Source organism: Canis lupus, chromosome 10 (genome assembly GCF_048164855.1).
Source record: "Canis lupus baileyi chromosome 10, mCanLup2.hap1, whole genome shotgun sequence".
In the NCBI taxonomy this organism is placed as follows: domain Eukaryota; kingdom Metazoa; phylum Chordata; class Mammalia; order Carnivora; family Canidae; genus Canis; species Canis lupus.
This window is the reverse complement of record NC_132847.1, coordinates 27,792,395-27,817,045: the sequence shown is the minus strand read 5'-3', so window position 1 is coordinate 27,817,045 and position 24,651 is coordinate 27,792,395. Positions and strand designations below refer to the sequence as shown.

General features: G+C 40.1%; 1 protein-coding gene across 2 annotated transcripts in view; it reads left to right on the top strand.

Annotated features, from left to right (window-relative positions):
• Nucleotides 1-24,651, top strand: part of SIL1 (SIL1 nucleotide exchange factor) — a 218,713-nt gene that overhangs the window by 136,333 nt on the left and 57,729 nt on the right. For both annotated transcript variants that reach the window (XM_072841230.1, XM_072841228.1), the window contains 2 exons: nt 8,199-8,390; nt 13,925-14,046. In XM_072841230.1, the coding sequence (XP_072697331.1) occupies nt 8,199-8,390; nt 13,925-14,046 (314 nt within the window). The remainder of the gene's footprint in view (nt 1-8,198; nt 8,391-13,924; nt 14,047-24,651) is intronic.

Genomic DNA, 24,651 nt, shown 5'->3' with positions numbered 1-24,651 from the left:
CATGATTGGGCATTTTTTTGCCCTTTATATATCCCAGAGTGGGCATTGGAGAAGACTACATCTAGGAAATGCTAACAGGTACAGATAGAAAAAAGCCCAACTTTTTTTTTAAATATTTTATTTATTTATTCATGAGAGACACAGAAAGAGAGGGAGGCGGGGCAGAGACCTAGGCAGAGGGAGAAGCAGGCTCCATGCAGGGAGCCCGATGTGGGACTCTATCCTGGATCCCGGGATCACACCCTGAGCCAAAGGCAGACCCTCAACCGCTGAGCCACCCAGGCATCCTAAAGCCCTACTCTTTCTAGAGAAATTACTAGGAAAAGGGCAGCCTAATAGAACTAAACCCTTTTGGACAATGCTTTAGCCAAAGACCATGGTAATCTCCCACCCCACCCTTAATACCAGTGGAAGTTGAATGGGAAACTTGGATTTCCACCTCTCACTTGGTGGTAGCAGGCTGTCCTCATGCCTCCACCAGAATGGTATCAACAGAAGCCAAGTGGATAGGCTGAACTAATACATGCTATTGATGGCAGTGATACAGTGTGATGCAGTATTCTGTTACTTGACCAAGGTGGCATCAGTGAGTATTGAACAGAGAGCTGGAATTTCTATCCTCTGCCCAATGGTAGGAGATTATTCTCTGTTTCTCCTCCTGGTGTGGTACCCGCAGACACCAAGTGTAGAGCCTGATTTTCTACCCTCCATATGGGAGTAGAAGGCTGTTGCTTCTGTTGGGATGGTGGTGGTAGAGGCCAAGAAGGATATTTGAATGTCTTCCCCTACCTGACACTACCAAGGTGGTTTTTCACGTGGAGCAGAGGTGATGCCATTGTGTGTGTGTTGGTGAGTGAGAGGTGGTGGTGTTGGAGGGTCTGTAGTCTGACCTTATGCTTGATGGCACTGAGATAGTGAGGCATCAGTTTGCTCCCCACTCCATGGAGTTGTCAGTGAGAGTAAGTGAGGAGTCTGAACTTCCACCCTCACACCAGCAGTAATGAAGCAGTGTTTCAGTTCCCCTACCAGGTGATAAGAGGCCAAGGAAGGACATCTTGCCTATTGTAGAGAGTCCAGTGGTGACAATTGATGTTCCTCCACCTCCTAACTAGAGAGTAATGGTAGGATTTTGGAGAGAAGGGAGCTGGGGAAATGGATTTCACAAATGAAGTCTTGGGCTTGCTCTCTGGTGACCCACGTGAGAAACTGACTAGAATTAACACAGCAGAAGACTTGGGAACTGAAACACAGTGTGGAATATTGCCAGGTTTCTAGATGAGCCTTTGATAGGATATAAAGGAAACAGACTAAAACAACTCTGCAAAGGGTCTGGAAACTAAACTGTCTTAGAATCATAGCAAGACAAGGACCAGTGTATTAAACATAAACATTTGGGCAGGCCCAGTGGCTTAGAGGTTTAGCGCCGCCTTTGGCCCAGGGCGTGATCCTGGAGACCCAGGATCGAGTCCCATTTTGGGCTCCCTGCATGGAGCCTGTTTCTTCCTCTGCCTGTGTCTCTGCCTCTCTCTCTCTGTGTCTCATGAATAAATAAATAAAATCTATATAAAAAAAAAAAAACATTTTAACTGCTTGCTGAAAAGGAAGAGGTAGTAGATTTCAGAATCTTAAAACTTGACACCCACAATGTCCAGGATACAAAAAATCAAATCTTGAACTAGGAAAGATAGTTAACAGATGCCAACAGTGAGATGACACAGAAATTGAATTACCTAACAAGGATTTTAAAGCAGTTATAAAAATGCTTCAGCAAATGATTATGAACACTAGAAAAAATGACAACTTCAGCAAAGAAGTAGATGATATAAAAAATCAAGTGGAATTTTTAGAACTCAAAAAATACAACTAAAAATGTTTGAAAATCACTGAATAGGGCTCAGCAGGGAAAGAGAAGAACCAGTAAACTTGAAGAGAGATAAAAATGACTATAAAATCTAAATAAATAGGAAAAAAAAATGGTTAGGGACCTGTGAGATTATAACAAAATAGTTAACGTTTCTGTCATTGGTGTCTTAGGAAGGGAGAAAGACTACTGAAAAATAATGAAAAAATACACTAAGAAATAAAGATGGAAGAATCCCCAAATATGGTGAAGGGCATAAATAAATAGATCCATGAAACTGAATTTTCAGTAGGATGAAAGTAGGATTTCTCTGGAGAAATCAACACCATAACTCTTAACAGTCAACCTCTGAAAAGTAAATACAGAAAAAATGTTGAAAACAGTCAGAAACAACATGCTACCTTAGGGACAATGATTGACAGTGCATTTTTCATTTGAAACTACTAAGACCAGGGACGCTTGAGTGGCCTAGCAGTGCATCTGTTTCAGCTCAAGGCATTGTGATCCCTGGTCCTGGGATCAAGTCCCACATCAGGCTCCCTGAAGGGAGCCTGCTTCTCCCTCTGCCTGTGTCTCTGCCTCTGTGTGTGTGTGTGTCTCATGAATAAATAAATTTTTTAAAAAAGGAAAGTAATGTTTGATAATTGAAGCAAAAATTACATCTTCTGTAGTTCCATATACATTCAATATGAATTTCACTGTCAGAGTTATCACTGTTAGTTTTTTTTACTGTACTTTCATTTTTCTTGGCCACTTTTCTTTTGATTATCCATTTTTATAAAATGTTACTTGAGTTTGTCATTGGAGGATGAGGAAATCCTACAACTACACACTTGACATCTGTATATGAACTGAGTGATGAATTTGCAGTGACCCATCGGATGGACTTGGAAAGAAGTGTTATGACCAGCCACTCCTCATCATAAACATTTATGTTACATTAGTGAGTTGTGGACTAAAGACCCAGTGGCAAAGTTTGTACTTTATGCAGTTACAGTTAAATGAAATTTGTAGTAACTGAAACTTGAGTAGTGTTGGGAGAACAGGGTTACTGAAGCTATAGTATTTGAACTTGATGGATATAAGATCTGTGCAAAGCAAAGACAGTATCTGATTAAAGACTTGTATCTAGAACATAAAGAACTTGCAAAGCTCAACAGTAAAAACCAATAACGTATTTAGAGAATGGAGAAAGGAAACCAACAGACAAATATTTCACTGACAAGGATTTGTGGATGGCAAATAAGCATATGAAAAGATGTTAAATATCATTAGCTTTTGGAGAAATGCAAATTAAATCTACAATGAACTATCACTATACAACTGTTAAAATACCTAAAACAAAAGTGGTGATAATGCTAAATACTGTGTGGAGATGTGGAGAAACTGTGTGTTACATACACTGTTGCTAAGTATGTAAAATGGTACGGTCACTTTGTGGAAAATAGGCAGTTTCTTATAAGACCAAACATGTTTAACGTATGACCCAGCAGATGTACTTGTGGGCATTTATCTTGAGTAATCAGAACTTGAATTTATATCAAAACCTTCATACAAGTATTTGTGTGATTTTATTCATAATAACCAACACCTGGAAACAACTCACATGTTCAACAGGTGCATGGTTAAGCAAACTCTACATCTCCATAATGGAATACCACTCAGCATTAACAATAAATGTGTGGTAACTTGGATAGATCTCAAGTATATTACGTTCATTAAAAAACTTACCTCAAAAGATTATAGACTTTGTGATTCCACCTTTATAACATTGTCTAAATGCCAGAATTAAAGAGGTAGAGAACAAATTAGTGGTTGCCAGGGCACAGGAGTGGGTGGGAGTGTGAGTTGCAGATATAAGGGTCAGCACAGTGGAGCTGTTTGGTGGTGGTGGAATAGTTCAGTAGCCTGATTGTTCTGGGATACATGAATATATATATATTGGATAAAATTGTGTAGAATAATACATATGCACATACATGCAAGCGTGCACATGTATAAGCTGGTAAAATCGGAGTAAGGCTTATAGTCTAGTTAACACTATGGTACCTTTGTCATTTTCTTTGTTTTATTAGTGTACTGTTGTTATGTAAGATGTTACCATCAGGGTAAGCTGAACCAAAGGTACGTAGCACTTTCTATAATATTTTTGTAACTTTCTTTGAGTTTATAATTATTGCAAAATAAAAAGTTTTCTTCCCCCCCTTAAAAACGGGCCTCTCCCTGAGGGCCCAGTACATGTCACTTTCATGAGGTGGAGATGTTTCTTACCCTGTTCACTTGCCTGTCATCCCACAGCTCTAGGCAGTGACTCAGCTTCCCCAGACCTCTTTGCCCTGTCTTTGGCGACCGTCCAGAGTCCTTTAGCTCGGTGTAGGGAGAACATTTCACTATTGTTTTAGCCCAAAGAAGCAGGATATGACATCCCCTAGATGTGATTGCTCTGCTAGAAGCTTATCTTTTTTAAGGGAGGCTGATTCATTTCTTTGGTTGATGTTTCTGTGGAGTACTTGTAACTGGAGAGAAAATACATAGGTAATAGATGAGCAATTTGGAGCTGACAGCTGCTCATCATTCTGCTTTTTATAAATATTCGTGTCTTTTAATTTTTCTTGGAAGATAGAGACGCATACCACTGTGACCTTCCGGACTCTATTTATAAGCACTGTCCTCTAAAATTGGGAAGAAAATGGGAGTGTCACATGTATAAAATATCTAATTAAAGTCTTTTATTCACCTCCAACATAAATTCATTTAAAAATTTTTGTATGTGTGTAGGGTGGAGAGGTATTGAGAGAAAATTGAGACTTGAGTGTAGTACATACAGTAATTTAGCCACTTCAAACAGTTGAACAAATTGTACACCTGTAGTTAGATTGACAGTAATGACAGTGATTTAATTTTCATCAGCAAATTGTTCCCCTGATAGCTCTTTTACCCACAGTTTGCTATATCCCGGTTTCTTTAAAATGTGGCTGAATTGGGCAGGGCAAAGTAAAGATCTTCAATGATGGTAGAAGATACAGAGCCAAGGTATAAATTATTCCACCTTAGATCTCAACCTTTTCAACTGAGGTTAGGGGTTAAAGGTGGGCTTGCATTGCTTCCTCTGACCTCTGATTGCAACAAGAAGACTTTCCATTCTTCTTGAACAGGAGAAGTCAGACTGGGATAAGTGAACCTTGGAAAATCTTGAGTGTGTTTTTGGGGTAGAGATCTATATGGGTAGACTGAGGGTTCTCTTCTGTGGGCATCGTAAAAGGTTCAGGTGTGCCTTGAAGATAGTATGGGTTTGATTCTAGACCACTGCAATAAATCAAGTCAGTTTAATTCTTTTGTTTACTAGTGCATATATGAGTTACATTTACTCTGTACTGCAGTCTACTAAATGTGCTATAATATTATGTCTATAAAATAATGTACACACCTTAATTCAGAAAGTACTTGATTGCTAAAAAATGCTATAACTACCTCAAGCTTTTGGTCAGTTGTAATCATTTTGCTTGTGGAGGGTCTTGCCTCAATGCTGATGGTTACTTGACTGATGAGGGTGGTGGTTGCTGAACGTTAATGTGGCTGTGGCGATTTCTTAAGACAACAGTGAAGTTTGCCACCTTGAACAATTTCATGAGTAGTTTCTCTGTAGCATGTGATGCTGTTTGATAATATTATACCGCAGTAGAACTTCTCTCAAAATTGGAGTCAATTCGGGATACCTGGATGGCTCAGTGACTGAGCATCTACCTTCAGCTCAGGTCATGATCCTGGGGTCCTGGGATTGAGTCCCATATTGGGCTCCCCACAGGGAGCCTGCTTCTCCCTCTGCCTATGTCTGTGTGTTTCTCATGAATAAGTAAATAAGATTTCTAAAAAAAAAAAAAATTGGAGTCAATTCTCTCAAACCCTTCTACTTGTAGAATACTACATCAACTGAGTTTCTAGTATTCCAAATTCTTTGTTGTCCTCTGAACAGTCTTCACAGCATGTTCACTAGGAGTAGATTCCATTTCAGGAAACTACTTTCTTTGCTCACCCATAGAGGCAATTTTTCATTTGTTAAAGTTTTATCATATTGCAATAATTGAGTCACATTCTCAGGCTCCACTTCTAATTTTAATTTTATTGATATTTCCACCACATCTGCACTTAATTTCTCCACTGAAGACTTGAACTCATCACAATCATCCATGAGTGCTAAATTGACTTCTTCCAAACTCCTATGCATGTTGATAGTTGGACCTCTTCCTATTATGTTCTTTTTTTTTTTTTTTAAGATTTTATTTATTTATTCATGAGAGACACAGGGAGAGAGAGAGGCAGAGACACAGGCAGAGAGAGAAGCAGGCTCCATGCAGGGAGCCTGATGTGGGACTCGATCCCAGGTCTCCAGGATCAGGCCCTGGGCTGAAGGCGGCGCTAAACCGCTGAGCCACCCAGGGTGCCCCCATTATGTTCATAATGGTATCTAGAATGGTGAATAGTTCTCAACAGGTTTTTAGTTTACTTTGCTCAAATCCATTAAAGGAATCACTATCTATGCCAATTATAGCCTAATGAAATGTATTTTCTTGTTATATTATAAATAAGATTTGAAAGTCAAAATGACTCCTTGATCCATGGGATGCAGAATAGATGTTATGTTAGCAGGCATGAAAATAACATTAATCTCATACATCTCCTTAGTGCTCTTGGGTGACGAAGTGCATTCATTGTCCATAAGCAGTAATATTTTGGGGGAAAAATTTTTTTTCTGACAGTAGGTCTCAACATTGATCTTACCATATTTAGTAAACCATGTTTAAATAGGCATGCTGTGATCCAGGCTTTGTTGTTCCATTTATAGTGGACAGGCCAAGTAGATTAAGCTTAATTCTTATGGGCTGTATGATTTTTGGAATAGTAAGTAAACATTGGTTTCAGCTTAAAGTCAGCAGCTGCATTAGGCCCTAACAAGAAAATCAGCCTGTGCTTTGAAGCCCGGCATTGACTTCTCTTTCCTAGCTCTGTATGTCTTAGATGGTATCTTCCAATAGAGGGATATTTCATCTATATTGAACATCTGTTGCTGAGTGTAGCCACCTTCATGAATTAGCTAGATCTTCCAGATAACTTACTGCAGCTTGCATATCAGCACTTGCTGCTTCACCTTGCACTTTAATGTTACGGAGATGACTTGTTTTCTTAAACCTCATGAATCAACCTCTGCTAGCTTCAGACTTTTCTTCTGCAGGTTCCTTACCTGCAGCTTTCATAGAATTGGAGAGATTTTAGGGCCTTGCTCTGGATTAGGCTTTGGTTTAAGGAAATGTTATGGCTGGTTTGATCTTCTATCCAGACCCCTAAAACTTTCTCCATATTAGCAGTGCCACTGTTTTGCTTTCTTATCACTTGTGTGTTCACTGGAGTAGTACTTTCAGTTTCCATCAGGAACTCTGCATCTATAATTTGGCTAACTGGCACAAGAGTCCTGTCTTGGGCTGCCTGGGGGGCTCAGAGGTTTAGCAGCACCTTCAGCCCAGGGCCTGATCCTGGAGACCTGGGATCGAGTCCCACGTCAGGCTCCCTGCATAGAGCCTGCTTCTCCCTCTTCCTGTGTCTCTGCCTCTCTCTCTCTCTCTCTCTCTCATGAATAAATAAATAAAATCTTAAAAAAAAAAAAAAAAGAGTCTTGTCTTTTGGTATCTCAGCTTTTGACATGCCAGCCTCACTAAGCCTAGTCATCTCTAGCTTTAAAGTGAGACATGAGACTCCTTCTTTCACTTGAACACTTAAGAGGTCATTATAGGGTTATTACTTGGCCTAATTTCAGTATCACTGTGTCTCAGGAAATATAGGCCCAAGGAGAAGCAGAGAGAGGAGGGAATTAATTGCCTATCAGTGGAACAGTCAGCACACAACATTTATCAGTTAAGTCACTGTCTCACATGGGTGTGGTTTGTAGCACCCAAAACAATTACAATAGTAACATAAGATACCACTGATCACAGACCACCATAACAAATATAATAATAATGAAAAAATTTGAAATATTGCAAGAATTACCAAATGTGACACAGAGTGAGCAAATGCTGTTGGAAAAATGGTGCTGGTAGAGTAGCTAAATGCAGGTTTCCATAAACCTCCAATTTGTAAAAAACATAACATCTCTATGTGTGACAAAATGAAGTGCAATAAGATGAGGCATTCCTGTTGGGGAATTTTTTGATAGTACAGATGAAAGGTTTTGAATCCTGGAGCAGCAGCTCTGCGAGAATGGGCATTCATGGTAAACGACAAGTGTCCTGGGGAGATATCTCCAATTGATCTAATTATCTCTTTACTTCAATTATCTTCTTAGGCAAGACAGGCCAAGGTTAAACGACTCTTTCGCCCCATTGAGGAGCTGAAGAAGGACTTTGAGGAGCTAAATGTTGTCATTGAGACTGACATGCAGATCATGGTACGGCTGATCAACAAGTTCAATAGTTCCAGCTCTAGCCTAGAAGAGAAGATTGCTGCTCTCTTTGATCTTGAATATTATGTCCATCAGGTATAGTATTTTTTTTCCATAAATCTGACTTTTAAGTAACATCTTCAGCAACAAACCTGCCTGCCCTAAATCCTAAGAAAATAGCATCAACATCTTTACTTATCTCTCAGGGCTTATAGTAGTTTTAACCTAGGCCAATAGCTATAAGATACATTCTAGAAGAAAAGGCTAATCTTTTTTTCTTTTTTTTTGTTTTTTTGTTTTGTTTTGTTTTGTTTCTAATCTTTTTTTCATTTGTAGTCTTAACTCCATTAGTTTTTCAACACCAATTATACAATAGGGGCAAAACAGCCATGGTCCCTGTTTCATGTAGCTTATAGTCTGAAAGAGGGAATAATTAAATAATGAACAATTGAATAACGAGCAAGTAACAATATAATAATGAGATAACTTGAACTTGAGGTTGTGATAAGGGCTCCAGAAAGTAGTCTGGGAGTATATAACAGGGGAATTTAGCCTAATCAGGGGTATTGAGAAAGGCTTTTGTAGATCAAGTTTTATTGGGGCACAGCTACATCTGTTTCCTTATGTATTGTTGTTTTGGGCTATTTTTATGCTAGCAGTGCAGAAGTTGAAGAGTTGTGACAGAAATCTTGTGGCTGACAAAACCATAAATAATTACTATCAGGCCCTTTGGAGAAAGTTTGCCAACCCTTGAATCAGAGTACTATAGGCAGAGGAAACAGCATGTGCAAAGATTTTGAGGTTGAGAAGAGCTTGGAGAGATTAAGGACCTGGGAAATACTGGAGAGGGTAGCATAGATAAAGTGAAAAGGTTAGAGATTCAGAGAGGTGGAATTGGGAATATCATGCTCTTTATGATTTTATCCTTGATTTTAAGACCCCCTTGGAGAGTTTGCAGCAGGGAAAAGACTGATCACACTTGTGCCATAATTATAATAGTTAATATTTATTGAGCATTCTCATATACAAAGCACTTATTCAAGTACTTTGTACGCACTAATTTGTACGTACTAATTCATTGACTTCCATAGCTGCCTTATGAGTGGGCGCTGTTACAAGTTCCATTGTATCACTGAGGCAAATAAGACACAGGTCACACCTAATATTGCCCAAAGTCACCCAGTTAGTGAGTGGTAGAGCTGGGATTTACAACAAGGTCTGTCTGACCCTAAACTGCTCTTAACCTTTTGGTCACTCTGTCTCCTAGGATACTGGAATCTTTTAATGAAGCTCAAAAAGACATAGGTAGATCTAAGGAGAAGGAGCAAGAGAATTCACTTATTTATTAAATAAATTAATTTACTGCATGCCTGTTAAGTCCCAAGAACTATTTCAGGCACTTAAAATACATCTGTGAACAAAATTGGAGCTTAGCTACCAGCAGAGACAGATAAATAATAAACATAAATAATAAGTAAATTATAGACAGTGTGTTTAAAGTTGACAAATACTATGGGAAAATAAAAAGTAGTTCAGAGTGAGGATTGGCATTGTTGGGAAGGTGCATCTCAGGCAGGAGAAACAGCAAATACTAAAGCCCTAAGGTGGGAACATGACTAGTGTGTTGGTGGGATCAGGGCAAGTCAGTGTGGTTGGAGCTAAAAGAGGAGAGAGGGATGTAGATGAAGATGGGAGGAAGTTCATGGACCACCTTGTTGACCATGGAAAAGAGAATATGAAACTGGACATTATTAGAGGCTGTTGAGCAGAAGAACAACATGCTCTGACTTATTTTTAAAGGATCCCTCTGCCTGCTTTGTTGGGAATTAGACTGGAGGCAGGGGGTGTGGGTAGAAGCACGGAAACCAGATAAGAGGCTTTTGCTGTAATTCATACTAGGGATGATGGTGGCCCAGGAAGACTGTGTAATCATAATCAAAAGCTTGTTTGAGATCCTCATCAAGACACAGATCTTCAGCATCCTCCCACACATGACTGCGTCCTTGTTCTCTATAAACTAGGCTAAAAGACTTTCTTTCTTTTGGATTTTGCCAGCCTTTGTGGTGAGAGAGGATGAGTGTATACAGTATCTGCAGGAATTATGATGCGGCCTCTTCATCTTCTTTCTTTGCTCATAACTCTTTCTCAGGACTCAAATAGCAAGTCTATGATCCTCTTAGAGAGAAAGTGGGCCTGAGTTCTCTTTACTCTTTCCTGTCTTGCTCTCCAGGGTAAAAAACAAGAATTCCAGCAGCTTTTCCGTTACAGGTATTTAAAGGATTAAGGATCTTGGGGGTTATTGGCCAACTTCGTCCTACTCTGATCTTGGCAGCTTTTATTTTTTCTCATTTAACATACTTGGATGGCTCTTTAGGTATCAGGTTTCTGTAGGCTCTCCCTTTAATTGAGCATAAAAGGCCAAAATGACTGGAGTGCTGATCATTCCTAGAGGGGAGTGAATGCACAGGAGGCTGGTAGGGCCCTGACAGAATTTTGTTTTATGCAAGTCTGCCTGTTATCTGGCAGTGTTATCTCTAGGGTGACATCCTATTTTGCTTTTACGGGTTACTAGGTGGAGTAAAGTTTCTTGGGTGTCACCTAACTCAATCTGAGGTCAGACCAAGAACCTGTTCCCTGGTGAGGCCAAACTTCTCTTTAGCAGAAGAGTCATATATGTTCTGAGTCATTAGCCTTTGGATTGGAAACACATGGCCCTTGCTTTGGGCTGGTGTGTCAGGCTATCATGCAACAGTGTTGGGTTGTGATTTCACAGGGGAATTAAAGAAGACCTGGCTTAACCTTTAATTCTAGTTGTGATGGGGGAATTTAGGAAATTTAATGCTAGCTTTGAGGAAGATGGAACTTCTTTTGCCATGGGCTTCAAAGACCCAAACTGAATCTGCCCAAATTTTCTCGCAGCCATATTGGAATTATCTTTAAAAAAATTTTTTTTGGGGGGCAGCCCAGGTGGCTCGGTGGTTTAGTGTCGCCTTCAGCCCAGGGCATGATCCCGGAGACCCAGGATCAAGTCCCACGTGAGGCTGCCTGTATGGAGCCTGCTTCTCCCTTTGCCTGTGTCTCTGCTTTTCTCCCCACCCCCCTTTGTGTCTCTCATAAATAAATAACTAAATAAAATCAATAAAATCTTTAAAAAATTTTTTTTTAGAGTGTGTGTGCATGCGCCCATGGGAGGTGTGAGGGGCAGAGGGATAGAGAATCTCCAGCAGACTCTCCATTGAGCATGGAGCCCAATGCGGGACTTGATCCCACAACCCTGAGATCACGACCTTAGCCAAAATCAAGAGTCGGATGCTTAATCAACTGAGCCACCCAGATGTCCCAGCCATATTGGAATTATTAAACAGGATTTGTGGAAAGTTAAACCATGTGTTTGGAAAACGGTTGTGAGTTACTTACAAGGTGCAGCCTCTTCCTGCCCCAGGTACCCTGGGTACTCTTGTTGGCCTTTCCTAACGTCATCTCAATTATTTACCACAGTTTGTCCCTTTCTCTGTTTCCTGTTTTCTCATTATCCGGCCAGTGCTCTGGTTCTCTCTTTTCCTCTGGAGTATTGGCACAGTTCCCTAGTGTGTCCTTCCTCATGTGCTCCCTCCCTCTACCTTGAATTTCTGTCTACCTGTCCCACATCATCCTGAAGACACCCTGGGGAAAGCTGTGGCCCCAGATCTAGATGAGGAGCTGAAGACCTAGGCCCTGATCCTGCCTTCTCTTGTGTGATGCTGAACAGGACCCCAGATTTTGGAGCTTGATCTTCTGAGTGTACAGTGGGCAGAATGAGTCTTTTTTTTCTTGATCTTCAGTGAAATAACAAATGAGAAAACATTGAAAAGGTTGAGGTGCTTCTATAAATGTTAGAATTTATAACACCCTGAATTGTCTTTGTAATAACAAACTGCATCTGCAACAGAACTTCTGTGATTCTGGGCTATATTGCTTTGGCATAGTGTTAGACTGGCAGCTGCTCTGTTAGGAACTCCTGCCGGCTTTGACAAGTAGCCACCCCAGGCATTGAACAGCAGGACTCTGAGCCATGGCTTTGTTATCCATAAAACTTGGAGGAGGGAGGATAAAAAAGAGACAGTGAGTTCTTAGATTTTAAAACTAGAGTGTGTAAAAAAGAAAGGCTCATGAAGTATTATTTGAACTTATGTCAGCCAGACACCCAGCTCTGAGTCTCCCTAGTTGGCTGGCCTGTGGTCCAGTAATAACTCCTCTTCACAAGGACACATTGAGGCAGAAAAATCCCAGCCCTGACTTGGGGGCCCTTGTGGCAGAGTAGACCCCAGTTTGCTTCAGGACCGTGAAGAGATTGGCCTTCTCTTCAGGTCTCTGGAACCAGGGACCCATCCACTTTGTTGTCACAGATGCCTCAGGTTGCCTTTTTTACTCACAGTGGAGTTTATTTTAGTAACATTTTTTTCTGATCATATTTGTTCATTGGTTTAACAATTATTTATTGAGCACCTAGTATATGCTTAGCATTCTTCTAATCACTAGACCTGCAACAATGGACAGAAAAAAACCCTTTCTTGTGGAGTTTATATCAGAATATATAAAAATGATCTTCTAAGGGTAAAAACAGTCTAGGTCCACCCAGAAACAGGTAGAGTCAAAGGCCTTCAAACTCAATTTCTCTATTACGGTCTTTGTCTAGTTTGGAAGGGCATAGGCAAGTAGGAAATGGAGGCATCTGGAGGAAAGAGGTGGATAGCAGTGCCATTGTTAGGCCAGCTGTCTGCATTTTCCTGATGATTTGTAGAGTGGGATCAGCCAGTGGGCAAGAGGCAGCCTTTGTAGCAACAGAGGTATTTCCAAGGCAGACTATAGTTACTGCATGGAGAAAATAGAATCCAGTGACCTTTCTGAGCAAATTAAGTTTTCTTATTCCAGGATACTAAGGAAGCCTGGGGAATGAGATTCCCTATAGAATAAAAGAGAAATAGTCTAGACTTGGGGTTTGGGACCTTAAAGGGTAGCTTAGACCAGTGCTGTTTGATAGAATTGTATTTGATTATGGAAATGTTATGCACTATCAATAACAGCCACTAGCCAGTAACAAAAGCCTAGAGTACAGCCTTTGAGAGAAAGAGTTCTGTGCAGATTTATTATGAATGTTCTCAGAATCAGTCACTCTTAGAGGATTTAGAGGAAGAGAGCCTTAGAAGATGAAGTGAGGAAGAGAGAGGATTTCTTTTAGTGTCTGCTGCTTCCACTGCCCACATTGGGACTGGGCATGAACAGAAAGCATGGCACCATTTAGTAGTCCTGATGATGCCAGATCTTTGTGTTAACAGCTTGTGATTCGTTATGGTGTTAGAATTTTCCAGGGCATGTTTGGCATAAGCCATAGCTAGGTGCCATTTTTGCCATTTCTGCCATTTCCCACATAGATGCTCATAAATCATGTGAGATAAAATGAATTAGAAATCTCAAATTTAAGAATTTAATTTGTTTTTACAGATCTTTTCTAGTTGGTAAGAATGGCCACCCTTTCTTTTTACTTGGCTTTTTAGTGTTTTTTTTTTTTGAATAGTCCTCAAATAAAGACAATAAAAAGGGCTCTTCTTTCCTTGATGACTGTACTATACTAAGCTGTGCCTTTGTTGCAGATGGATAATGCACAGGACCTGCTTTCCTTCGGTGGCCTTCAAGTGGTGATCAATGGGCTGAACAGCACAGAGCCCCTGGTGAAGGAGTATGCTGCGTTTGTGCTGGGGGCTGCCTTTTCCAGGTAAGCAACATGGATGGGCATCCCATTGGCCAGGACTGTTAGGGCCCCTCAGGTGAAGTCTAGCTTTACTTTTGGCCCGATTGGCCTGGAAGAAGGTTACACTTCAACTCTTGTACATCTCTATCTATACTTCAGTGTAATCCTAATGAAACTAAGAATTTGATTCTGCCCTTACTGAAGTAGATACAAATTTTCATCATGTCGTTACCATTCATAACTCTCTGTTCCCTCTCATCTTAGGGACATTTAATACTGTATTTTAGGTCACGTTCTCTGTTGTATTAAGAGCTAATACAAAGTTAGACCACCCATAGCTGGTTGAGTGGGAGGGAATGAATTCTAAGAGTTGATCCTTTCGCAGTGAAGCTACATCTGGTGGTGAGTATAATGTGAACCTGACTGAGGAAGGACTTTTGAGGGGAATATGCTTTCTCCTTATTGTCTGGTACCAGTCAGTATTGTCTGGTACTCTCTGGGTTGGAATTTGTTTAAATTTTAGTTAGTCTGGCTTATGCTAGAAGAGTGGGGAGACAGCATCTCTAAAGAGTGGGTGCGGAAAGATGTGTGGGCATGACATCATTCCACTAAACAAGTCAAGATGTCTTCAAGCTACAGTTGACCCATTGGAGCTCTAGTTCATTTCTTTTTTGAAAATCTGTTCTTAGGACTATTTGTGTCTCTAAAATAGGAACCAGTATTCTGATTGTTGGTAGAGGATCATGGGTGGTAGCTATTAGGGGTTGCTCTGCTTGTGTGTAAGGATTAACATGTTGTAGAAGAAAGGCTACTGTAAACATTTTTGCCATTCTGGGTTTTATTTTGAAAAGATTTCCTTTGCTTTTCATCCATTGCTAATTGTTATTTAATCAGAATCTCAGTCTTCTTACTGTGAAAGCCTTTTGTGTGTGTGTGTGTGTGTGTGTGTGTGTGTGTGTGTGAGAAAGGGTCTTTTCTTAGTAAATTGAGGGGCAAATCTGGTAAGGCTGGAAGAGCTGTTCCAGGAGGGGCCTTGCTGGCCTCTGTGCCCCTTATCACCAACCTTCTTTCTTCTTCAAGCCCTGGTTATCCTGTGGTTGTTTTTGACAGTCAAGGGTGTGGCTTCCAGGGCACTCTGCCTACCTTGGTCTCACCTACCAGACCTGGACCATCCCTCAGGAGACCTGAGGAGATGTTTGCTTGTGCATCTCCTGAAGGGGTGGAGAATCGCTGAGTTTGTCATAGTTAGCTGTGATTTCAGCACTAGAGAGAAGTCTTACCCTTGTGGCTTTAGAGGCTTGAGAACTTAGAGAAGCTCACTCTTTGTTTCTCAAGCCGTGATATAACTAAATCATACATTATTAACCTCTCTCCTCAGACTCTTTTTGGAATTCTTTCCTGTCATCCCAAGTACCTTCTTTCCTCTTTCAGCATGAGCAAATTGTCCTATGTATCCCTTGCTGTTGCTTCTGGAAACACATTTCTTGGGGGAAACTGTAACATCTTCATGTTACATCTTATTTAAAGAGGACTAACTAAGTGACTTGAGGAGCATGCATTAGGCCTGCCCAACAGGCCATAACTCACCTAGGGGTGTGCCAGTGTATGGTGTTATTAAGACTTTTTTGTGACTGTATTAGCGTAAGACCGTGTTAACATTTATGTGGCATCACTAAAATTAAATAGAGATAAATATAAAATATCGCAACTTAGTGTTTTGGTGGCAGGCAAACTGCTGTATCCAAAATGTTCTATATGGGCTTTTGATGGCTCACTGGAGGGCAATTACAGTGGCAGCATGGTATGGCGCCAGAGCTTTTGGAAGCCAAAAGCAGGCTCCCTAAACATCATGAAAATGTCAGGCTTTATGCAAAGAGGAACTTAGTGCAAGGTAATTATTTCTGTGCAGGGAGGCAGTCTGATATTATTTACTGCTAATGTCCTAAGTGTTGGTTTTGCAGCTCCCTACCTGCCCATAGCATACAGGTGTGTACACACATACCACATGTGTACACACACACTGTGTGATTGGATGAGCTTGCTCTTTGTCCAGAGGGCATTCAAGGGATAGCGAGCATGGCAGAATCATGGAGTCCCAGGACTTGGGAGTGTTTATTTTAGACATCATTCCTTCTAGTTTTCTGCTTATGGACTGCTCATCCAGCCCAATATTTGAGTATGTGGGAGGACCAGACAGACCAGTGCACCAGGCATCAGAAAATCCAGGTTCAAGTCCAGTGTCTGTTATTTACCGACTATCCATGAGCAAGCGATTTCACCTTTTTAAGCCTCACTTTTTCAACTGTTAACTAAAAGCAATGATAGCTATTTTCTGCATTTCATAACATTGAGTGAATATGAAATAACATACAAATCTTGTGAAAAAGCTTGTAAAGCACCTGTCTATGAGAAGGGGTGTAACATCATCATGCTCCTTTTTACTATGAGTTTTCACTGTAAGGCAACTTCTACTTCTGTTTTCACAGTACAAACCTGTATTTTCCTGATTTTCTTTTCTGCTTATGTTCTACTGCAGATATCTCTTCGTGCTATTCTTGATGCTTCACAAAGGTGTTTATTTGTCTACTTGGGTTAATTGCTTAATAAAGCCTCCACACACATTTCTGTAGATAAAGAGATAACTTCCCTGGTGTTAACTGTGAAGCAATTATTCCAAGATCAAGAAGAAAAGAGTTAACATAAATGTAATTGACATGGCCACTGAATGTTACACGGCCTCTGAAATAGTCTGTTCCCTTATTTAAGTATTATTCACACTAATTTAGGGGGTCACAGACATTCATTTTCTGCTGTTTGTTGCCTTTGTATAAGGCAGGTCACATTCTTGCATAAGAGAATATGCAGAGATAGAGAGATAGGGGTCTGATGCCTTTGGCAGCTTCATCTTTTTATGATTTCTTTCCTTTCTTCCCTGCTTCCCCATCTCACTGCCCCTTCCCCCCCATTCTCCATGTCCCCCCTCCTACCTTCTCTCTCTCCGTTTCACCTCCTTTCTTCTTCTTCTAGTCAGTTACTGTCACTGGCCTTTCCCTGACCTGATACCATCTCACGAGGGCACCTGTGTGTATCTGTCTACAGTCTGACCTACCAGGCATCTTGGGAGTCCCGGACAAGTCATTATACTTCTGTGTGTGGGAAGTCTCAGAAAGGCCTTGGGAATTTCAGAGGCCATGCAGCCTTCTGTAATCTGATTTTGGTTTTATTTTTTAAAGTAAGAAGTACTTCGGCCTCTCGGTCAAACTACCAGCTGGCTACTTTTGTTTATCACATCTCCCTATTTGTAACCTTCACCTTTTAACTGTCAGGAGTTAAATTATTAAGAAGCTGGTCTGCTTGCCCCAGGGAGCCCTGGCTTTTGCTGTTCACATCCCTGTCTCCCATCTTTTTCATGTTCTGTATCCATCTTCAGTAACTCACATTCTCATCTGCATATGTATGCATTATTATGCAATTATATGGGATGGTAGGTTCTCACTGAATGCAGTACTTTGTGTGAATTATCCACAGTTTGCAGGGGCCGTGGACCTGTGCCTGGTACAATAGAGAATGTACATGTGCCATCAGCCATGCCACAATTATGTTCTGTTATGATGGGTCCCTGGAATAGGATTCTGTTCTGTCCTCTCTTCCTTGCATCATCAGCCTTGGAGTCTCCTTAGCAGATTTGTGTTAGTTCTTTCTCTTTATAAAATGAGTGTTTCCCTTACTCCTGACCCTGCACCCCCTTATCCTACACTTTATTGGTTCTCTGGTTTCCTCAGTTATACTTTTCCCACTAAAGTTTCACCATTTCAGTTTTAGCCATTTGGCTACTGTCCTGTCATCGAGTCTTGTCTCTGTTTGTTGGCCTCCAATTTCCAGATTTCTTTCCCGCTGTCCCTGGTGAATTTCAGTACTCCTCTGCCTTCTCTTTCTTGATTACTTTTGTGAGTTTGCTGGGTATTAACATTCTCACCTGTATTGACCTTTATTTTTACTTTTGTTATCCACTAGATATCTTGAAATTCATTACCCATTTTTGTCAACATCTCGTTTTCTCTGGTCACCTCTGTATTCACATCTTCATCTCTCCTGTTGAATCTGATTTTTATTTTTTATTTATTTATTTTTAAAGATTTTATTTATTTCTCCATGAGAGGCACAGAGAGAGAGAGGCAGAGACATAGGCAGAGAGAGAAGCAGGCTCCATGCAGGGAGCCTGATGTGGGACTCGATCCCAGGCCTCCAGGATCACGCCCTGGGCTGAAGGCAGGCACTAAACCACTGAGCCATCCAGGGATCCCTGAATCTGGTTTTTAGCCTTCTCATGGCCTCAAGCCTCTGCACATCTTCCTGTCTTTCCCTTCCCATAGGGCTCCTCACCCTTTTCCCTCTCTCAGCACCTTCCTCTTAGCCCACAATGTTCTCAGTTATCTGCTGACCCCTTCCTACCACTACCTTACCATTGCCTCCAACATGACATCTGACATCCTATATCTTCCTTCCTTTCCAAAGTCCTCAAAAGAGTAGACAAAAAGAGATCCCATAAATGCACATGACCCTTATGTTCCTACTGTTTCTGAAATTTTTCAAAAGTATATCAGAGTCATTAACATCTCTGTAGCAGTCAACAGTGTTGAACAGTACTTTCTTTTGAAAACTTTACTTCTTGTGGTGCCTGGCTGGCTCAGTTGGGGCAGTGTGCAACTCTTGTTCTCAGGGTTGTGGGTTCAAGCCCCACAATGGGTGTAGAGATTACTTAAAATCTGAAGAAGAAGGAGAAGGAGAATGAAGAAGAAGAAGAAGAAGAAGAAGAAGAAGAAGAAGAAGAAGAAGAAGAAGAAGAAGAAGAAGGAGGAGGAGGAGGAGGATGAAAGAGGAGGAGGAGGATGAAGAAGAAGAAGGAGGAGGAGGAGGAGGATGAAGAAGAAGAAGGAAGAGGAGGAGGAGGATGAAGAAGAAGAAGGAAGAGGAGGAGAATGAAGAAGAAGGAGGAGGAGGAGGAGAATGAAGAAGAAGAAGGAGGAGGAGGAGAATGAAGAAGAAGAAGAAGGAGGAGGAGGAGAATGAAGAAGAAGAAGAAGGAGGAGGAGAATGAAGAAGAAGAAGAAAGAAGAAAGAAGAAGAAACAACTTACTCCTTGGCTGCCATGTGATTGTGGTCCCTTAGTTCTTGTATCTCTGGAATTAATTACTCCTTCTCCTTTGCTTTTTATGGCATTGTCATCATCTTACTGTCTCCTAATTATAGTTGTTGACCAAGATTTTTTTCTGGCATTTCCCTTTCTCTCCCAGTGGTTCTATCTATTCTCATGGTTTCAAATCCTGCCTCATTGTGGATGATTCCAATATCTATGTTGAATTCCAGCTTTTCCCTTCAAGTCACATCCTCCATTTCTACCAGACTGTCTGGCTGCACCTCAAACTCAAGAAGAAAGTGGAATTAATTTTTGTCTCTCTCACAAACTAGGTTTTTCCCTCCCACATTCTCTAATCTATTCTTGGCAGTATGATTGTCGTAGTTACCCAGGCTTGAAACTTTTGAGGGATATTTGAGTTGTCTTTGTCCCATTTTAGTTATTTAGTTGGTGAATGAATCTTCTGGATTTTTATTTTCACTATTGTGTGTACTAAAAAACTATTTCCCTTTTTGAAAATCTGTTTTAAGGAACCTCAATACTGTGAGGATAGCAACATGTTCAGGGAGGGGGTTCCTTCTCCCAGTGCTAGGAGATGAATAATCAGAACCAAAAACAATAGTCCCATTCTTTGTGGATGTAGATTGATTTATTATTTTTTTTAAAAGACTTTATTTATTCATGAGAGACACAGAGACAGAGAGGCAGAGACACAGGCAGAGGGAGAAGCAGGCTCCATGCAGGGAGCCTGACGTGGGACTCGATCCCAAGACTCCAGGATCAGGCCCTGGGCTTAAGGCAGGCGCTCAACCGCTGAGCCACCCAGGTGTCCCTGTAGATTGATTTAGAGATGGGCATGTGACCCAGTTCTGACCAAAGAGATGTTTCCTGAGAAGGCTTCTAGGAAGTTTTTTACCCTCTTACAAAAAGAAAGATAGTAAGGAGACGCTGCCCACCTCTTCATGCCTTGATTGCACTTGTCTTGGAACTATAGCAGCTGGCTTAGACCAGTGAGGTGAGAAGAAGCACAAGGAGAAAAAGCTAATATGCTGAGGAACATAAACAATAGAAGGGAAAAGACAGGAGACTACATCCTTTATGATATAGTTTAGCCACTATACTGATTTAGGAACCAGCTACTTCCAGAATTCTGCTGTGAGAGATAAACATCTTTGTTTTTTAGAAATCACTGGTAGTCTTTGTTCTGTTACTTGCGATTGAATATACTCCTATTAATAAAATTTCTGAACTCTCTCTGCCATATCTTAAATTTCTCTTTTATTCTCTTAGCTTCTTCACAGCATTCATCTCAACTTGCAGTTACATCTTTGATTACCTGCTTATTTTTATTTATTTACTTAATTTTGGGGGGAGGTAGGGGAGGAGCAGAGGGAGAGGGAAAGAGAATCCCAAGTAGGCTCTACACCCAGCTTGGAGCCCAATGCAGGGCTCGATCTCACAACCCCGAGATCATGACTGAGCTGAAATCAAGCATCAGAATGCCTAACCGACTAAGCCACCGAGATGCTCCTACCTGTTTATTGTTGATAATCTTAGATTGTGTGAGAAGGATAGGATTTGTTTTTTATTTTAAACTTGTTGTCTCCATCGTATATAGCATAAAACCTCACATTAAAAGCTAGGAAATAATAATGAATACAGAAATAAAAGAATAAACTCGTACCTAGGAAATGAAATGTTTTTCCAGATAGCATATGGGGACAGAGTGGTGAGTGCTGTTGTTATTATTAATGATGTATAGTGGATGATTCAGATACCATTCCTTGACCCTTTAAAATCTAAAGATGTGGAAATAAGTATGTATCCCCCCACCCTTGGCTGAAGACCCAGAAAATTGAAGGCTAGAGATCGGGATGAAGTACAACGTTGGAGATACCAGCATTTGATAAAAATCCAAATGTGATCCCCTAGGACTAATTCTGACTTCTTGATTCCAGAAGCCGATTTTAGTATATGTGCTGCCAAAGCAAGCACATTGACTTCAAAAGCCGATTGTTCACACTCCTCCTGTGACAGGGGAGGTGCTCAAACCATTTTATATCTGATAAGCTGATTAGCATGTTAGCCAAAATTGGCCTGGATAGTTGGGTAGCCATTGCTCTTGAAGCTGCATTCAATGTCTGATATATTTTTTCAAATGGCAACTAATGACAACCAAAAATGAGCTCTAAGCCTGACCAACCACCTGGACGACTGCAGAAATGAAGGCTTCATTCTAGTGAGGGAGGCACTACTTTGCTTAATGAACTTGTCCCTTCAGTATTTCTTTTGAATCTATCTCTGTGATATGCTCCTGACTCCTCCACATTCTCTGTGTGGCTGCCTTCAAATTTTTTCTTTTATTGTCTACCTCCTTCTTAATTTTTCCTTGCGTAACTCCAGCCCACAAAATTCTATCTTTTCAACTTTATTAGCGTTTGCTGCCTGGACTTCTAAACTGACTCTTAAATAGATCTAATTCTCCGTGCGTGCCAGTTCATTTCTGTTTCCCTAATAAAACTGAAAGCTTCTCTGAGTAGAAACTGGCTCTCAATTCTGTGGCACCTACAGAACTTTACAGAGGGAATGTTTTAGAACGTTTCATGGTAAAAAAAAAAAAGAACGTTTCATGGTATAAACTAAATGGTCTAACATAAAAGCTGAATTTGCCAAAAAGCGGCTAGGGGAAATGAAGCCACAAACAGCAGGGAAGCTTTTTATTTTCTCTTCTGTTCAGTTTGATTTTTCTTCCAATGAATCTATATTATATTTGTAATTAAAATTCATACAATAAGTAAGACAGAACTGTGAGATTTGTGTATCTAGCAAATGGTAGTTTACATTTCCCAAGGAGCATTCTTGGTTCAGAATACCAGAAGATGCTGGATTAAATACTTAAACATTTCCTTAAATGCTCCCTTCACTTAATGAACTATAGGCCCAATGTTTTGCATAACTAAAGGGAAAATTAATAACATCATAGTCTGTGTGGTGGCCTTGCAAGAAAGTGAGAGAAATCCTGAAGACAAATATAATGGAAAGCACAAATCCCAAAAGATACAGAAAAGTGAAACTTAGAACTGCCCTGGGGACACTGCCATTCCCTAGTGGCCAAGAGCTTTTGGTTTCACGGCTCTGTAAGTTGGGGGAGAGGAGACAAAGCCTACAGCCCATGAAAAGAAGAATCAGAAAAATGAAAATCTACTCAAAAGAAGATATTAAGACAGTTTGGCTTTGAATAGAAGGGAGAACAACAATTCCCTGGAAAATTCTTCACCCAAGCCAGCCCTAGGGTGCAGTTTGGGCTGGAAATCATATTCCTTTTGTGGCCTGAAAATTGTCAAGCTGTGAATTTAGTCTAAAATGGTCTCAATAAATAATGAACTGGAAAAAATGTTTGCAACTTACAGCATTAATACTCTTAATATTTATAAAGAACATCTAGAAATAGAGAATAAACACAACTAAGGACCCTATAGAAAATGGGCTAGACAAACACAGTTCACAGAATAAGAAAAATGTAAGTGGCTTAACCATGTGAAAAAAAGCTCACTCATAAGAAGAAAAAAAAAAACAATGAAAATTATACTGAGATACTGTTTCTCACATATCAGATTGGCAGAAATCCAAAAAAAATTTTTTTTAAAGATTTTATTTATTTATTCATGAGAGAGAGCGAGAGAGAGAGGCAGAGACACAGGCAGAGAGAGAAACAGGCTCCAAGCAGGGAGCCCGATGTGGGACTTGATCCCAGGTCTCCAGGATCATGCCCTGGGCTGAAGGCGGCGCTAAACCGCTGAGCCACTGGGGCTGCCCAGAAATCCAAAAATTGATAGTATACTCTTTTTGTAAAGTTGTTGGGAAATAGACGCTCAAGCATTGCTGGTGGAACTATAGAACGGTACTGTCCTTATTGAAGGAAATTGGACTGTATCTAGCAAAATTGCGTATATTTTTCTCTCCTTGAAATGATATTTCTGCTCCCAGAATTCTCTCTCTCAAATATCATTGGTAAAAATATGAAAGATGTGTGTGTTGAAGGTTATTTGTCATAGCACTGTGTGTAATAGCGAAAGATGAGAATGCCCATCAGTAGGAAACTAACGAATGAATTGTATAACTTCATGGAGTACTACATAGTCATAGAAAAGATCAAAGAATATTTCTATATAATACGGACTATTTCTATTCTGACATATTCTAGGATATATTAAATGAGAAAAAGCAGGTAAAGTATGAATAACTGCAATTTATCATGTGTATATGATATGCTTATATTTAAAAATTGGAAGGATAGGAGGTTATATTGTAGGGAGATGGATTTTCTAATTATGCATATATTTTATATAGTTTAAAAACTCAAGATGTAAAAATCAAGAGCTAAATGAAACATTTGGATCTATCTATAGAATTGGTTGCATAATCACATAGGGAGAACTATTTTGTATGATTTTACAACCCAATAATTTGTACATCTCTATTTGAATATATACTAAAGACAAAAAAAGCCTGCAAAACTTCAGACATCTTACTGATGATGGGAGTGTTGGTGTTGTTATTCTGAGACTGAATTGTGGGATAAAGCAGATGAATAATTATGCTGGTTTCTCTGAGAAACAGGATTTTCAACATGACAGAAGGGAAATACTAATGTAAAATTGGAGATGGTGTAAAATCCTCTTACTCCTGACTTTGAATTGAAAGTACTAGTATGAACTCGTGATGATTTTTTTTCCTTAAAAAATATGTTTGGGGTGTGGGAGGACTCTGTCCACTGAAAGGATCTAGGTAGAAAGATAAACCCAATAACAATGAGCAACTTTCACTTTAGATTGTATTTTCTAAATACCATTTCTGTCTAAAATTGCATTTGCCACTAAAAGAAACTATGATTTCTTGGAGAAATTGCTGCTGTCAAGTCTGTAGTAAGACGTGTACAAAATGGTAGTGAGTATCTTGTCATAATAGAAAGCAAGGAAGCTCTCAAAGACTGGTAAGGTCTTGTGTGAAGGACTTGGGTGTCAGTGTGAAATAGTTTCCATTGGCTATATAGGGATACTTTGAGTTTCAAGAAAGATGGTAACTGCAATGAATTGAAGCAAATCAAATATATTTAAATCCCCAAGTTTACCATGATAGTCAAAAAAAAAATTTAAACCCATCTCATTAGTCTTTAGAGGATACTGAGTAGGAAACCAATTCATAATGAAAAGTACCAAATAAATAGAAACAATAAAGCATTTATCCTACCTTTCCATATGAACTAAACCTCATTGTACTCAAATAGTTGATGAAGGGGGAGGTTCATGTTTCTGGAGAAATTCTAGCTAAAAAAGGAAGAATGATAACAATTAGAATATCACCATATAGGACGTTTAATGAATTAGTGGGTCTTGGCAGTGATCACCAGTCACTGCTACCATCACAAAAAGAAGTACAGTCAAACATGATGTGTGTTGCAATGGATGAGGTGATGTACATCCAGACATCCC